This window comes from Sciurus carolinensis, chromosome 11 (assembly GCF_902686445.1).
Source record: "Sciurus carolinensis chromosome 11, mSciCar1.2, whole genome shotgun sequence".
NCBI lineage: Eukaryota > Metazoa > Chordata > Mammalia > Rodentia > Sciuridae > Sciurus > Sciurus carolinensis.
Window position 1 is genome coordinate 15,405,123 of NC_062223.1, and position 18,675 is coordinate 15,423,797.

General features: G+C 37.4%; 1 protein-coding gene across 1 annotated transcript; it reads right to left on the reverse strand.

Annotated features, from left to right (window-relative positions):
- Nucleotides 1–14,970: 14,970 nt before the first annotated feature.
- Nucleotides 14,971–15,906, reverse strand: LOC124959957 (olfactory receptor 4D10). Its single transcript, XM_047518462.1, has one exon. It carries the CDS (start codon nt 15,904–15,906, stop codon nt 14,971–14,973), a length of 936 nt encoding a protein of 311 aa, XP_047374418.1.
- Nucleotides 15,907–18,675: the final 2,769 nt, after the last annotated feature.

The following is an 18,675-nucleotide window of genomic DNA, read 5'->3' on the forward strand; positions in this document are numbered from 1 at the left end:
GAATAATGACATTTCTCCAGCTTTCCAATATTTATATACTTTCTCCTTTTTAAAATATTTCTAATTTGAAGCAAACTTAAAGGATTAATATTAGTAGTGAGAGTGGGCATCTTTGTCTCATGATGGAAGGTAATGGAAATTATTTGATCATTTAAACATTAAGTTAAATGTGTACCGTATGGTTGTATGGTTTCTATAAATATTTTTTAAAAGATAATACATTTCTATTCAATTCATGGCTTCTTAGGTGTTTTCTTCCTTGAGATGTAGGTTGAATTGTATTGAATATTTTCTGAATCACTGAGATAATGACATTATTTCTTCTTTTAATTTAAAAAATTTTTTTGAGTGCCAGGGATTAAACTCAGGGGCACTTAATCATTGAGCCACATTACCAGCCGGTCTCACTGAGTTGCTGAGCACCTCGCTGTTGCTGAGGCTGGCTTTGAACTCATGATCCTCCTGCCTCAGCCTCCTGAGCTGCTGGGATTACAGGCCTGTGCCACCGTGCCTGGCCTTTTAATCTTTGATGGTAATGAATTGTATTAATGGTTTTCTTTGAACTTCTCTAATAAACCCTACTTGGTGGTGGTTTGTTGTTATTTTAATTCATGGCTGTGCCACTTTCTGACATTTTGCAACAACTTCACATTTATATTGAAAGATGGAGATTCGTATCTACCTGTTCATCTAAAGATAAACACACACAGGAATCACACACCACCCTCTTCCTCTTCTCATCCCTAAAGGCTTTGGGGGAAGAAAAACATTGTACATAGAAACAAAATGTTTTAGAGAAACATTTGGATAGAAAAATAAGACCAGGATTCATTAAGATTTCCTACGGATTCATTAAGATTTCCTACGCGCTTGGCAGTTTTAGCAAAATAAACCTGTAACTTTAGGATAGGTTTACCACAATGTTGCAAGAATATTACAGAACATTTACAGGTATCTTATACACAATTTCTCTGTTAACATTATTGTGGTAACTTTGTCACAGTGAATGAACCACATATTGATAAATTAATATTCAACAGAGTTCAAACTTTATTTAGATTTCCTTAGTCTTGAACTAACTATCCTTTTTTGTTGCTGTTGTTTTAGGATTCAATCTGGGATAACACATTACATTTCTTTGTCTTGTCTCCTTAAGCTCTTCCATATGAGACAATTTCCCAGATCTCCCTTATTTTTGGTGACCTTGACAGTATTTAGGAGTTGTGGTTAGGTATTTTAGAGGAAGTGACTCAATTTGCATTAATCTATTGATTTTCATTTCACTTACCATGATCTCTAGTTCCATCCATTTGCCAGCAAATGCCATAATTGCACTCTTCCTTACGGCTGAGTAAAACTCTAGTGTGTATTTATACCACTTTCTTTATCTATACATCCACTGAATAGCATCTAGGTTGGTTTCATAGTTTAGCTATTGTGAATTGAGCTGCTATAAACGTTGTGGCTATGTCACAGTAATATCTGATTTTTAAGTCCTTTGGGTATAAACATAGGAGTGGGACAGTCGGGTCAAATGGTGGTTCCATTCCACGTTTTCTGAGGGGTCTCCTACTGTTTTCCAAAGTGGTTGTACCAATTTGCAGTCCCACCAGCAATGTATGAGTGTACCTTTCCCCCTACATCTTCTGCAACACTTATTATTGCTTATATTCTTGATAACTGCCATTTTGAATGAAGTGAGATAAAATCTTAGTTTCGATTTGCATATCTCTAATTGCTGGAGATGATGAACATTTTTTCATATGCTTGTTGATCGATTGTATTTCTTCTTCTGTGATGTGTCTGTTCAGTTCCTTAGTCCATTAATTGGGTTATTTGTTGTTTTGGTGTTAATTTTTTTAGTGCTTTATATATCCTGGAGATTAGTGCTCTATCTGAGGTGTGTGTGGTAAAGATTTTCTTCCATTCTGTAGTCTCTTTTCACATTATTGATTGTTTCCTTTACTAAGAAGTTTTTTCATTTGAACCCATCCTATTTATTGATTTTTTATTTTACTTCTTGCACTTTAGGAGTCTTGTTAAGGAAGTCAGGTCCTAAGCTGAAGTGATGAAGATTGGGCCTCTTTTTTCTATTAGGCCCAGGGTCTCTGTTCTAGTGCCTAAGTCTTTGATCCACTTTGAGTTGAGTTTTGTGCAGGGTGAGAGATAGAATTTTAATTTCATTTTGCTACATATAGATTTCCTGTTTTCCCAGCACAGTTTGTTGAATAGGCTGTTTTTTTTTCCAGTGTATGTTTTTGGCGCCTTTATTTAGTATGAGATAACTGTATTTATATGGGCTTGTCTCTGTGTCTTCTATTTTATATCATTGGTCTACATGTCTGTTTTAGTGCCAATACCATGATGTTTTTGTTACTAGGGGCCTGTAGTATAGTTTAAAGTCTGGCATTGTGATACCTCCTGCTTCATTCTTCTTGCTAAGACTTGCTTTGGCTATTCAAGGTCTCTTTTCCAAATGAATTTCATGATTGATTTTTCTAGTTCTATGAAGAATGTCATTGGAATTATAATAGGAATTGCATTAAATCTGTAACACTTTGACATTTTGACAATATTTGGCCATTTTTACAATATTAATTTTGCCTATCCAAGGGCATGGGAGAACTTTCCACCTTCTAAGTTCTTCTATTTCTTTCTTTAGTGTTCTGATTTTTATTGTAGAGGTCTTTAACCTCTTTTGTTAGATTGATTCCTGAATATTTCATTTTTTTGAGGCTATGGTGAATGTGGAATTAGTTTTCCTAATTTCTCTTGCAGTGGATTCATCACTGATGTATAGAAATGCATTTGATCTATGGGTATTGGTTTTATATCTTGCTACTTTGCTAAATTAATTTATGAATTCTAGAAGTTTTCTGGTGGAATTTTTTGGTATCTTCTAAATATACAGCAAATAGTGATAGTTTGCATCCTTCTTTTCCTATTCATATTCTTTAATTTCTTTCACATGTCTAATTGCTCTGGTTAGAGTTTCAAGGACTATGTTGAATAGAAGTGGTGAAAGAGGGCATCTCTGTCTTGTTCCAGTTTTTAGAGGGAATGCTTTTAATTTTTCTCCATTTAGAAAGATGTTGTCATTAGGTCTGGCACAGATAGCTTTTACATTGTTGAGGTATGTTCCTGCTCCTCCTAGTTTTTCTAGTTTTTTTTTTTTTCTTTAACATGGAGGAGGTGCTGTATTTTGTCAAATGCTTTTTCTGCATCCATTGTGATGATCATAGGATTCTTGCCTTTAAGTCTGTTGGTGTGATGAATGACATTTATTGATTTCTGTATGTTGAACTAACCTTGCATCCCTGGGATGAACCCTACTATTGTGGTGCATTATCTTTTAAATATGTTTTTGTATGTAATTTCATTGAGAAATTTTGCATCTATGTTCATCAGGAATAATGGCCTGAAGTTTTCTTTCCTTGATGTGTCTTTGTCTGGTTTTGGTATCAGGGTGATACTAGCCTCATAGAATGAGTTTGGAAAAGTTCCTTCCTTTTCTATTTCATGGAATAATTTGAGGAGTATTGGTGTTAATGTTTTTTGAAGGTCTTGTAGAACTTGGCTGACAATCCATCTGGTCCTGGGTTTTTCTTGGTTGGCAGGCTTTATAAAAAATATGTTTTTAGTTGTCAATGGACCTTTATTTTATTTATTTATATGCAGTACTGAGAATCGAACCCAGTGTCTCACACATGCTAGGCAAGTGCTCTTCCACTGAGCCATGACCCCAGTCCCTTGGTTGGTAGGCTTTTGATGGTATCTTCTATTTTATTGCTTGAGATTGACCTGTTTAAATTGTGTATGTCCTCCTGTTTCAGTTTGGGTAGATCATATTTCTCTAGAAATTTGTCCATGTCTATGAGATTTTCTACTTTATTGGAGTATAAATTTTCAAAATAGTTTCTAATTATTTTTTGTATTTCAGTAGTGTCTATTGTGATATTTCCTTTTTTATCATGAATTTCAGTAATTTGAGTTTTCTTTCTCTTCATTAGCATAGCTAAGAGTTTAATTTTATTTAGTTTCTTCAAAGAACCAACTTTTCAATTTGTCAATTTTTTGAAATCTTTTTTGTTTCATTTTATTGATTTCAGCTGGGATTTTAATTATTTCCTATCTTCCACTGCTTTTGGTATTGATTTGTTCTTCCTTTTCTAGGACTTTGAGATGTAATATTAGGTCATTTATTTGTTGACTTTTTATTCTTTTAATATATGAGCTCAGTGCAAATAACTTTCCTCTTAGCATTGCCTTTATAGTGTCCCAGAGATTTTGATATGTTGTATCAGTGTTCTTATTTACCGCTAAGTATTTTTTTCTCCCTGTTTTCTTCTGTTATCCATTCATCATTCATTGGCATGCTATTTAGTCTCTAGGTGTTGGAGTAGCTTGTATTTTTTATTTTATTGTTGATTTCTCATTTCATTCCATTATGATCTGATAGAATGAAGGGTGGTATTTCTACTTTTTTTTTTTTTTTTAGTTGCTGAGAATTGCTTTGTGGCATAACATATGGTCTATTTTAGAGAAGAATTCATGTGTTGCTGAGAAAAAAGTGTATTCACTTGATGATGGATGAAATACTCTCTATATATCTATTAAGTCTATTGATTGCATTATTTAGTCCTATAGTTTCTTTGTTTGGTTTTGGTTTGGAAGATCTATTCAGTGGTGAGAGGTGTGTTAAAGTCACCCAGTATTATTGTGTTGTGGTCTATTTGGTTCTTGAAATTGAGAAGCATTTGTTGATGTACATAGATGTTCCATTGTTTGGGGCATACATATTTATGATTGTTATGTCTGGTTGATGTACTATTATCTTAGTAGTATGAAATGTCCTTCTTTATCCTGTCTGATTAACTTTGGCTTGAGGTTCACTTTATCTGATATGAGGATGGAAACCCATGCTTGTTTACACAGTCCATGTGAGTGATATGTTTTTTTCTCAACATTTCACTGTCAGTCTGAGGATGTCTTTTCCTAGGAGGTGAGGAGTCTCCTGAAGACAGCAGAGTTGGGTATTTTTTTTTTTCAAAAATCCAATCTGCAAGTCTATGTCTTTTGCTTAATGAGTTTAGGCCATTTACATTCAGGGTTATTATTGAGATATGATTTGTATTCCTGGTCATTTTGGCTTATTTTTGGTTTTTAACTTGATTTAGTCTTTCCTTTGACTTTTCCTTTAGTGTAGTTCCTCCCTTTACTGACTTACATTTTTTTCCCATCTCCACCTCATAGAATATTTTGCTGAGAATGTTCTGAAGTGCAGGTGTTCTGGTTGTGAATTCTTTTAACTTCTGTTTATCATGGAAGGTTTTTCTTTCATCTTCAAATCTGAAGCTTAATTTTGATGGATATAGGATTCTTAGTTGGCATCCATTTTTTTCAGATCTTGGTATATGTTATTCCAGGACCTCCTGGTGTTGAAGGTCTGGATTGAGAAATCAGCTGAGATCTGAATTGGTTTCCCCCTATATGTAATTTGACTTTTTTTCTTTCAAAGTCTTTAAAATCCTGTACTTATTCTGTATGCTAGGCATTTTCATTATAATGTGCATCTGTTGTAGTTTGTACATTTGGAGTCCTGTAAGCTTCTTGTTAATTTGATGCCATCACACTTATTGATTCTTGGTTTTACTTCTTACGCCTTAAGAGTTTCTTAAGGAAGACAAGTGCCTGTGTCAATATGTTGTAGTGTTGAGCTTGCAATTTCTTCTAGCAACTTAAGAATTTCTGGTCTAGTTCTTAAGTTTTTGATCCACTTTGAGTTGACTTTTGTGCAAGATGAGAAATAGGGATGAAGCTTATTGTTCTGCATGTGGATATCCAGGTTTCTGAGTACCATTTGTTAGAAAGAATATCTTTTCTCCAACATGTTTTTGGCACCTTTGTGAAGTATCATATGACTGTAAGTATGTTTGTCTCTGGATCTTCTATTCCATTGGTCTTCATGTCTGTTTTGGTGCCAAGACCATGCTGTGTTTGTTACTATAGCTCTATAGAATAATTTGAGGTAAAGTATTGTGATGCCTACAGCATTTCTTTTCTTGCTTAGAATTGCTTTGACTATTCTAGGTCTCTTATTTTTTCAAATGAATTTTACAATTTTTTTCCAACTTTGTGAATAATGCCATTGGCATCTTGATGGGAATTGCATCAAGATAATTGAATCTGCACATTTCCTTTGGTAGTAAGATTGTTTTGACAATATGAATTCTACCTATCCAAGAAAATGGGAAGTTTTTCCATCTTCTAAGATCTTCTTTAATTTCTTCAGTGTAATAATTTTCATTGTAGAGATTTTCTACCTCCTTGGTTAAATTCATTCCTGCATTTTTTGAGATTATTTTGAATGGGATGATTTTCCTGATTTCATTCTCAGCAAAATCATTGTTGGAGGTTTGTAAAGCTTTTGATCTATGAATGTAGATATTGTATCCTTCTACTTTGCTGAATTCCTTCATCAACTCTGCAAGTCTTCTGGTGGATTTTTTTTTTTTTTTGCATTTTCTAGATAAAGCTCATGTCATCAGCAAACAAATAATTTGACTTCTTCTTTTTCTGTTTGTATGTATTTAATTTCCTTCTTCTGCCTAATTGATCTGGCTAGAGTTTCAAGAACTATATGGAATAGAATTGGAGAGAGTGGACATCCTTGTCTTTTTCCTGATTTGGAGGAAATGCTTTTACTGTTATCCTTTCAGGATGATTTTGGCTTTGGGTTTGTCATACTCAGCCTTTACCATGTTGAGGTGTTTCCCCAGTGTCTTTCACATGAATGGGTACTGGATTTTTGTCAAAGGCCTTTTCTGCATCTATTGAGATGATCATATGATTCTTATCCTTAACTCTATTTATGTGGTGAATTACATTTATTGATTTGTGTATGTTGAACCAACCTTGCATTCCTGAGATGAAATCCACTTGTTCTTGGTGTATATCTTCTTGACATGTTTTTGAATGTGGTTTGCTAACATTTCATTAAGGGGTTTTGCAACTATGTTCATCAGAGATATTGGTCTGTATTTTCTTTCCTTGATGTATTTTTGTCTAGTTTTGGTATCAGGGTTATGTTGACTTCCTAGAATATTTTAGGGGGTGCTCTCTTCCTTTCAATTTTATGGAATAATTTGAGAAAGACTGGTGTTAGTTCTTTAAAGGTCTGGCAGAACTCAACTGAGAATTCCTCTGGTCCTGGGCTTTTCTTTGTTAGGAGGCTTTTAATTGCTATTTTAAATTAATTGCTTAATATTGATCTGCTTAGGTTTTCTCTCTCTTCTTGTTTCAATTTGGGCAGCTCATATGTGTCTAGAAATTATATTGTCATCTAGATTTTTCAGTTCATTGAAGTGCAAATTTTCAAAACGATTTCTAATGAATTTCACTACTGAATTTCAGTAGTGTCTGTGATGATATCTCCTTTTTCAACTCTAATTTTGTTTATTTGATTCTTCTCTCTCTTTTTATTGTTTGTTCTATGTAGCTATAGAGCAGAATCATTTGGATTCATTACACACATATGGAGTACGACTTTTCATTTCTCTGGTTGTACACGATGTAGAGTCACACTCTTTGTGTAATCATACATGAACATAGGGTAATGATGTTTGTTTCTTTCCACCATCTTTCCTTCTTCTCTCTCTTTCTTTTGGTTAAGTTGACCAAGGGTTTATCCATCTTATTTATCTTTTTTTATAACCAACTCTTTGTTGGATTAATCCTATACATTTTTTATTCCCAATTTCATTAATTTCAGCTCTGATAGTAATTATTTTCAGTGTTCTCCTGATTTTGGAATTCATTTGTTCTTCCTTTTCTGAGACTTTGAGGTGAGTATCAATTTATTTATTTGGGATCTATTTTTTTTTTAAATACAGCCACTTAGTGGTGTAAATCTTCCTCTTAGAATTGCTCTCATGCTGTCTCACAGGTATATGCTGTATTTCTACTCTAATTTGTTTCTAAGAATTTCTTGATTTTTTCTCATTTCTTCTATGATCTACTCTTTATTCAGAAGAGTATTGTTCAATCTCCATGCACTTATGTGGTCCCTATTATTTTTCTTGCTATTGATTTCTAGTTTCATTGCATTATGATCTTAGAGGATGAATGGGATTATATTATTTTCTTCATACAGCAAAAACAGAGAGAAATCCCAGAATGGAAAATAGATAACTGCACACAAAAGAACACATGTATAAAAGAAGGGGAAGTTCAAGACCCCCTTCTGAATGCACGAGGAAATGGGCAAACATTCCCCCCGCCACAATTCACAATCCCCCAACAAAGAATCCCACAGATATGAAGTGATGAAACTCGAGAGAAAGATTATGAAAAACTGAGTATAGGGGCTGGGGATATAGCTCAGTTGGTAGAGTGTTTGCCTTGCAAGCACAGGGCACTGGCTTCAAACCCCAGCACCGCAAAAAAAAAAAAAAAAAAAGAGCAAATGCAGGAGATGAAAGGCCACTTCAATTAAAAAAAAAAAAAAAGAAATTGGGAACAGTGATGCACGCCTGTAATCCCAGTAGCTTGGTAGACTGAGGCAGGAGGATCATGAGTTCAAAGCCAGCCTCAGCAACTTAGGGAGACCCTGTCTGTAAATAAAATACAAAAAAGGCTGGGATATGGTCTGGAGAGAGACCTGAGGCTCCTCTGGTTGTTTCTCCTTGGGGCCTGGTTGCTGTTTTGGGGTTTTTCTCTCCCCAGTTCTATGTGTTGAAGTATTGTTAAAGCTCAGATAGGGCTGGATTGTGGGTGGGGTGAGATTTGCTGTTACTTGACTGAGTCATGAGTATTGCTTAGCAGCAGGCTCTCTACTCTTTGATTCTAAAATGTCCCGATCATTTTCTAGCCCCTCTTAAGAGGAAGCAGGAGCCAGGAAAAATGGTAGTGTACAACCTTAAGATAAATATCTAGAGTCTGCTTTGACATCTATAACACTAATCGCCACCTATAGAGGAATAGCATTTAACATCAACATCAACAATCAAAGCCTGGTAAGTAGAGTAGGCATTAAGCAGCAGGTGTCTACTACATCATCCACTGTGATAATAATCACAACGACATGAATAAGGTAGGTATTACATAAACTATATGTTCTGTTAGATTTTGGGATTATAATTTCTTAAGTGAAAATTGAGTAGGAAGGCACAAAATTTTGAACTATTTCAAAAAGGGAACAGAGGAGAGGCAGGAAATAGGTAGCAGATGATGGCTGTAAAGAAGGGGAATAAAAATTAAGTAGAAGATTAAAAAATGAAAGAAAGGAGGAAGGAACAGGAAAATTTGGCCATTTCTGATGGAAGAGAGTGAAGAAGAGGCCATAGAGGGTCAAAAACCAATGTATAAACAAAGAAAGAAATAAGATCAAAACAACTCAAAACCCCATAAAATTATACCTCACCTAAGTCAAACCATGGTTAATCAATAAACAGGTGCAGAAGGAAGCAATTAAAATGTAAGTCAATTTATATGGATACATGCGTATCTAATCTATCTATCTAGAGGAACCCATCTGTGCAGTAAGCATTAACACCCCTTCCCCACAAAATCTCACAGAATGGAAAAAAGTAAAAAATAATAAAATATAATGAAATAATTTTTGAAAAATTAAAATAATAGAGGTAAAAATGGGGAATACATAAAGGAAAGAATAAAAAGAAAACAAAGAGAGAGAGAGAGAGAGAAAGGAAAACATCTTAATGGGAAATAAAATGCTTTTTTTATATTGGTGGTCAAAATTGTTGGCAGGACTCCCTCTGCTTCCTGATGACGTGAGCAGCTTCCCTCTGCCACACTCTTCTGTCACGATGGTCAGCCTCACCTTGAGCCCTGAGGAATGGAGCCGGCTGTCTATGGATTGATACCTCTGAGACCAGGATCTCGCTAAATCTGCCAGACTTGCCTCCATTTTACCATCTCCCTGCCCCAGCCTCCCAGGTTACTGGGATTCAGATGTGTGTCACCATGCCAGGCGTCAAGGTGTGCAGTTACAACACCTACATTCACACTGATTTCACTTTATTTTCCTGCAAAAGCAAGAGAAACTGCAAACCAGACACTGAAAGTTTGCTTTGTTTTAAGCTCTTCAGAATACTGACTTGTGTTAAGTTGCTACCAGAAGAATGTCACACTCCCTGCCCCTACACCCACATGGGACAAAGTGTGGGAAGAGGGAGAAGAAAGGAATCGCCTTAACTAAAGAACTTCTTTTTTTTCCCCTCAGTGTTGGGAATGAAACCCAAGACTTCACACATATTACATGGGTGCTTTACCATTAAGCTACACACCCAGCCCCAAGAAACTCACTTAAATGTAAAGACACAGGTATCCATTAATATGCATAATTTTAATGTATTAGTTAAGACTTAATTTCATTAGTGCAGCCACTCTGGAAAGCAGTATGGAGACTCCTTAGAAAACTTGGAATAGAACCACCATTTGACCCAGCTATCCCACTCCTTGGCCTATACCCAAAGGAATTAAAATCAGCGTATTACAGAGATACAGCCACATCAATGTTCATAGCTGCTCAGTTCACAATAGCCAGATTGTGGAACCAACCTAGATGTCCTTCAATTGATGAATGGATAAAGAAACTGTGGTATATATATACAATGGAATATTACTTAGCCATAAAGAATGATAAAATTATGGCATTTGCAGGCAAATGGATGAAATTGGAGAATATCATGCTAAGTGAGATAAGCCAATCTCAAAAAACCAAAGGATGAATGATCTCCCTGATAAGTGAATGATGACACAAAATGGGGGGTGGGAGGGGCTAGTGTTAGGGTTAGAGTTAGGGTTAGGGAGGGGGGCAATAAGGGAGGAAGGAAGAACTGTATAGAGGGAAAAGAGGGGTGGGAGTGGTGGGGGGGGAAGGGAAAAAAATAACAGAATGAATCAAACAACATTACCCTATGTAAATTTATGATTACACAAATGGTATGCCTTTACGCCATGTACAGAGAAACAACATGTATCCCATTTGTTTACAATAAAAAAAAGACTTAATTTCACTTAACTTTAAAAAAACACCGATTGAAAATAAAAAAAAATATGCCTAGTAAACAGTAAGCATCATATCACAAAGTAGCAGTATTAACATCGTACAATTAAACTTCAAGACCAAGTGTACTATGCAAAGTAAAGAGAACTTTTACAAAGTAATAGTTTGTTCATTAAGTAGACATGATAATCAAATGTATGCTCATTTGATTATCATGAGATAATGATATAACATCAGAGCTTCAAAATATATAGAGTGAAAATAGAACTATGGGAAGAAATAAATGAACTTACATTTAGTTGGAGTTTTTATTTTTACCACTCTTCTCTGGTAATCAAAGAGTAACTGAAAAAAATTACAAAGGATAAAGAAGATCTGATCTGATTGACAGCTCTTGAAATTTATCCCTAAGAACTTGCAAAAATCACATTTTTTGAGTGTATGTATTCTCCAATATAGATCATATGCTAGGGCATGAACTAAGACTCAGTCTGAATGATGGAATCTTACAGAATATGTTCTCTGACCACAAAATATTTGTTATAAACCAATAACAATATTAAATCTAAAAAAGCTCTAAATATACATTTGGAAATTAAACATCACACTTCTAAATGACACCGTGTGATGAGAGGAATCAAAGAGAAAGCACAAGTGTAAATAGAAAATACTTAAAACCAAAGGAAACTGCAAATATATCAAAATTTGCAAATATAGTACATAGAAATTAATAGTTTCACATTTTTCTATGAGAGAAGGAGAAGGGTTTAAATGATTACATCTTTCAACTGTAAGAATTAAGAAAAAGAAGAGTAAATTAAATCACACTCAAATGATAGAAGAGAAACATGGGAAAAAAAGAAGGTATAGAAATGACTGAAAGACATGTGAAAATGTGTTTAACATCATTAGCCATCAAGGAAATGCAAATTATAACCATAATGTGGTACCTTAAACTCCAAAAAAATGGCCCAAATTAAGTGATGGACATTAAATATTGACAAGAATGTAGAATAAACAGTCACATAGTACTGTGGAGACTTTAAAATTGTATAATCACTTTGAAAAACTATTTGATAATTGCTTATAATATTACACATACACTATCCTGTGATCCAGCAATTTCAATCCTTAGGATTTATCCTAGAAAACTATCAAATATGTCCACAAAAAAGAGATATGGAGGAATATTCATAACAACTTTAACTATAATAAACCCAAACTGGAAAAACCCCAAATGTTCATTATCCTGAGAAAGAAGAAAAACAATTAGAGTATATTCATAACATGAAATACTACTCAACAATTACAAGATGAACAAATTATTACTATGTGCAAAAAAATGGGAGAAGAAAAAATATTATGTTAAAGAATTAAAACATAAAAGAGTATGTATTTTATTCTTCCATTTATATTACGTTCAAGAGCAGACAAAACCCTGAACAATGGTGGCTGCCTGTGATCCCAAATACCGTGGAGGTTGAAGCAGAAGGATCATAAGTTTGAGGCCAGCCTGGGCGGTTTAGCAAGACCCTATCTCACAAATTTTAAAGAATGAAAAGGCTGGGAATGTAGCTCAGTGGTAGAGCTTGCATAGCATGCAAGAGGCCCTGTGTTCAATCCCCAGTACCGAAAATATCAGTAAAAAGAACAGATGACAGACATTTGGGGATTAGTCTTCTGACAATTTAGGAAGGGTTTTTAAAATTAATTAGATGCCTACTATAAAACATGCATTTTGTTATATACTGTTTCAATCAGTTTTGCTGTGTAACAAACCACCCCCAAAATTTGTTGGCTTAAAAGATAATTTTTCCTTCTTACTAAAAACATAAAAAGAACATTTGAAAATAAATCTATGGTGATAGCAATCAGAGCTTTAGTTTCCTTCTTGGGTGGAGAGTAACTAGAAGAGGTCATGAGGGAATTTTCTGTGGTGCTAGAAGTGTTCTAGATCTCAATTATTGCAATTATTATTGTCAAAATCCATTGAGCTGTATGTTTAGATGTGGGCATTTCATGGTGTGTAAATATTACCTTACTTAAAAAAAAGTAAGACATTCTCCACGTGTCTTTAAAATTCATGTTCTAATGAGATAACCAGCAATGACTAAGTGATGTCCCCTAAAGTATGACCAACTTATTTCTGGAATTAAAAGAATAATATAAATATTTAGAAATCTACCTCATGAACAGGTAGAGAATAATCTCATAGAGCATGTATCATTTGCATTGGGTCTAGAAGAAGTGTTTGACAGGTAAAGGGTAGGAGGTCATCCCATGCGAACAGATGTGCAAAGGCCCTTGACATTAATTGTAGTAAGTGAGCTAGGGATGGAAAGAAGTTTGGAAATGAATTGTGATAGGTGTTTTGCACTAAGCTGAGACATTAGGTCTTCCATGCTACAATGAAAGTTTTTTAAACAGCAAAAACAAAATTGTTGGCAGGGATGGGTTTTCATTCTTTATCTTCATTTTTGATTCTGTAACACTGGTTCAAAGGCTGTTTTTTTTGGGGGGGCACCAGGGATTTAACTCAGGGGTACTCTGTCACTGAGCCACATTCCCAGCCTATTTTGTATTTATTTAGAGATGGGGACTCACTGAGATGCTTAGCACGTCGCTTTTGCTGAGGCTGACTTCGAACTCCTGCCTCAGGCTCCCAAGTGTCTGGATTTACAGGCATGCACCATGGCATCTGGCTCTGCTGTTTGTTAAGTTTGATGTCACTGTGACTGAGAGGCAGAGTTGGATGTAGCCCTCAGCTTCCTGCTTTTCAGTATAGGGTGGGATAGACAGGTGAATGCTGACAAATTGTGTAGTCCTGTAGTGTGCGTGGTGCCGAGTTCTAAATTAGAAGCTCCAGAAGTTGGGGTTTAGTCTTGGCTGATCTTTGGAACTCTGTAGGCAGATATTTCAAATTTGACACACGTTCCCCCATTGCTGGGGAGATGCTGGTTTCTGATGGACATCTGAATGTCAGGGACCTCCAGTAAAATCCACTTTTAGGGTTTAAGGACTAAACCTCGAGAGGTTTCACATTTGCCTCTATGGATGCGAATTGTTCGGTATCCGTCCTGAAGTGTAGACAGTCCTGTGTGGCCGCTAAAGGCATCTCCCCAATAGTTCTGATGGGGTCCCAGCAGCGAAGGGAGCTCTTTCTTTGTTATTGGAATCTGTATTTCCCAGGCACAGTTTTCCGTGTGCCTATTTCAGTCACTCTGGCTCAGGCACACTCTGGGAATCACAATAGGCAGCTGCTGGGTTCACCTGCAACTTCCTTTATGAGTTTCCAATTTCCTGAATCTGCTCACTGCTGTGCTGCAGTTAGAAATGTTCCGGCCAAATCATCTGCTGTGGGCTGAGTGATTTCAGTTGATTGCCACTGAACCACTCGCCCCACCAGCTCTGGGTCGATTAAGATCAGCATCCGTCTCTCTGCCACAGTTTTCCCCAAGCCAATCTTTTAAATCCACCAGCTTTTCTGTCTCTCTGCCTGTGCGCTTCCCTCTGCTCAGCAGCTGAGACTCCTCGGCCATTAGTCAGGCTGGTGCATCTTTAATGCATTATTTCTTTTATGTTCAAAGTTTCTGATTTCTGTGTCTTTGTGCTTTCTTTGACCATCCAGTATTGAATCTCAGTGAATTCCCTTGGTTCCCCACCTCAGCGACAGCACTGTTTCCAGTTTTTAAGTCTGGCGCTGAGAACTCCTGGGAAGTCTACCCTTCCTCTAATCCACCATCTTCTCGTAGACTGTATTTCTAGACCTTAGTTCTTTTCTGTCTTCTGTGACACAAAGCACATCTGTTTACTTTGATGGCATGAAGATCAGAATCTGTGAAAGTCATGCGTATCTTAGTAGAAACAGAAAAATTAATTAGAAATCAGCAAACAGAGCTCACCTGAGGTCACACATTTTCACAGATGGTGATTGGAGGGAACTACTGGTCTATTCTGTCAGAAGGTCCAAGTCTTTTCCTGAGTCTCCCCATGGCTGACTTCATCTCATGGTTCCTCAGGGTGTAGATCAAGGGGTTCAGCAGAGGGGAGATGACAGTGAAGATGACAGAGATGGCCTTATCCGTGGGGAGGGCAGTGAAGAGCCGGGCGTAGACATAGATGCAGGGCACAAAATGCAGGGTCACCACGGTGATGTGGGCTGTGCAGGTGGAGATGGCTTTCCTCCTGCCCTCCCCTGCCTGGGACCTTATTAATGACAATATGACCAAATAGGAGACCAGGAGCAAGAAAAACCACAGAGTGGTGAGCATCCCGGTATTGGAAATCATTAAGAGTTCAAGTACGAAAGTGTCCGTGCAGGCGAGTTTGAGGACCTGGGGGACGTCACAGTAGAAGGTGTCAAGGACATTGGGTCCGCAGAAGGGGAGCGGGAGCAAGAGGGAGATCTGCACGATGGAGTGGACGAAGCCCCCCACCCAGGAGCCCACGATCAGCCCAACGCAAGTGCTTGTGTTCATGATGGTCATGTAGTGCAGGGGCTTGGAGATGGCCACGTACCGGTCTAGAGCCATCACTGACAGAGAAAATACATCCACCCCTCCAATGAGGTGGAAGAAGAACATCTGAGTGAGGCAGCCATTGAAGGAGATGGTCTTCTTCTCAGAGAGAAGGTCCACCAGCACCTTGGGAGCTGTGATGGAGGAAAAGCAGATGTCGGCGATGGACAGATTACGGAGCAAAAAATACATGGGGGTGTGAAGGCGTGATTCACAGGTGACGGTGACCATGATGAGGAGGTTCCCCAGCAGAGTGGTCATGTACACCAGAAGTAGGAGAAGAAATAAGAGCAAGCTCACGTCTTGATTCTGGGTGAGGCCAAGGAAAACAAATTCTTCTACCCGGGTGCAGTTTCCCATCTCTAAGGAACCGTCCTCCTTGGCTCTTCTGTTTCAAGGAATGTGCATGAAAGAAAGGGCTGTTTGCTTTGCTGTCCTCCCAAGCACCAAATATGCACTCAGAAGCTTCCCTGCATGGCTGTCGGGTAGCAGTTTGTTAAGCTGCCCACATTTTGAACATTGGCATCAGATTGTTGATCAAATTCCATTTCACACACTATACCATTCCTTCCTTTCTACAGAACTATGTTGGGAAACAAAGTCTATTAAGAAGTGACGTTTATGTAGCACATTTAAACAGATAAAATCACCAAGGTTCAAACTGATGCTTTGGGTAACATCTTCCCTATCATAAAACTTTTCCCTGTTTATTCTGCTTTAATAAAATGATAACCCATGTTTTAAAGTGAGATATTTTGTGAGAGAAGTAGAGAGAGTTTTGGTAGCAAAGGAGAGATGGTAGATGATAAAATCATTTCTAGCAATAATAAAAATGACTACTTTCTGAATGCTTTGCATGGCGACGCGTTATAGTATTGATGCATTCAATTCTTACCTTCACCCATTCGGTCAGAAACAGTGTTCATGCTGTTTTTCATGACATAGCAGGGATCTAGTTTGGATGCAAGGACAGATGTGGGAAACGGAAGAGAAGGAAAGAGGATGAAAGACAATGCTGTTCTCTTCCACATTTCCCCAATTCATTCCATGTAGGTTAAGATTTCTCATGGCAAGGGCATTGGAAAAAGTCCACATGAGGAAAAGCATTTGGCAGAAACCCTTCTTCCATTAAAGTCAGTCTGAGGAAGCGTCACCAAGAAGCGGCTCAGGGGCTCTGGGTAAAAGCATGGCGACTTTGCTCACGCCCAGACGTCTTCTGCATCTTTCCTAACACACCCTCTCTCTTTGACATGCACCGTGGTCGTGCTTGTCAGTAGAGGATCATCTTGGCTCTGAAGCATTTGCTCTGCCTGGACTGTGACACATAATCAGTAGCAGCATCTTGATGTCAGTGTCCAAGCCTCAGCCTTAACCAGAAGTCTCACGTCATCACCTACTTCCTCCCGTCCAACGCCAACTCAAAGTTGTGTGCTGTCAGGTACAGTGTAGGGAAAGTGGTAGCCTTGATTCTTTAAAAATTCATTTCCAAAGGTAGAGTTCCATGGGGGATTAACTATCGTCATGTCCTTGCTCCTTTTTCAGGAAATAAAGGACAGACCTGAGGAATCACATCTTTAAGTTTCTTCCACTGTGTCTCAGAGTTGCATTCAAACCCTGTCCTCAGGCTTAGTATGAGAACACCACAGGGAATATATTGGACAAAAAGGTGCAAGTCACACAGCTGGTGGCAATTTTGGTTTGGTGGTTTCAGTGGGACTTATTAAAATGTTACTGAAACATGCACTTGTGTGTGTGTCTGTGTGTGTGTGTGTGTGTGTGCATGCACAGAAGGATACATTTTGGTTGGTGTCTAAATTGTTTAGAGACAATAGGAAGAAATCTGACTTCTGTCTTCAATTTGTTCCACTGTGTCCCTGCCTCAGGTCCTTGTCCCCTGGTCCCAGGTCTATTATGAGGTCAACTGAGGAATACTTGTGGACAAGGGAGCTAGCAAGTGGCTAGCTGCTCAGGTGATGATGGAGTTTTTGTGGGAGTTGCTGAATTTTGCTAATATAAATGCAAATGAGGCATTAGTGGCAAAAGCCCCTTTGGTCTGTGTCCAGGTTATCAATGGCAAGAGTGAAAAATCAATCCCCTTCTTCCCCTCAGCTCAATCAGTTCTTTGTCAAAGCAGGTCAATGTGCCTCAAATCCTTCCACAGTCCATTTTTATGTTTTGAAAAGTATTAAAGATCATATGGTTGATATAGATATATCTGTAAATTGGATGAGACTGTGAAGAAGCTAGAAAAAGAGAGTTGGGCTTCTAGCACTTTCATTGCCCTTTGTCCTCTCATGCAGCAGAGAAGAGTCAGGGCTTCCCAATCCTGGATGTCCCTTGCACAGCATGTCATAGGTGACAGAAATGTACATGTCTTGACTGCTGTTCACTATGATGTTGTACAAAATTCTTTACTTTGGGGAGAGCTGGGGACAGTTAATTTAATGTATAGCTAAACAAAGATCAGTTGGTTCATTGTTCACACAGTGTATATATATAAATTTTATATTTACTCCATTTATTATCCATGGAATAGCAAGAGTGTGAAGTATCGTCCTTCCATCTGGTGTAGGAATTCTTGGTCGTTGCTATTTGTAGGGCCATGAAGTCTGTTCTGGGAGATCCAGAATTCAGTGGATCCTTATTCTTTGCATCTCAGCCATTATATCCCATTTTAAATGAAAAGCAGCAGGCACACAGAGAGGAATAGAACCCATCCATGGAAGGGACAAGTAAGTATCATATAAAAAGAGTCTCAGGCTGTCAACACTGACATTAAATATACAAAGGAGCTGAGTGGGGTCTTTGAACTGTGCAATAAATTTTGGTGAAAAGAATTATAATTTACATTGGGCTATTTTTTAATTTTTTTATTGTAAACAAATGGGATACATGTTGTTTCTCTATTTGTACATGGAGTCAAGGCATACCATTTTTGTAATCATACATTTACATAGGGTAATGTTGTTTGATTCATTCTGTTATTTTTTCCCCTTCCCCCCACCACTCCCACCCCTCTTTTCCCTCTATACAGTCCTTCCTTCCTCCTTTCTTACCACTCTCCTTAACCCTAATCCTAAACCTAACCCTAACCCTAATGCTAACCCCTCCCACCCCACATTATATGTC

Coding starts and splice junctions, on each gene's coding strand:
- LOC124959957 (XM_047518462.1), bottom strand. CDS start 15,906: ATGGGAAACTGCACCCGGGTAGAAGAATTTGTTTTCCTTGGCCTCACC.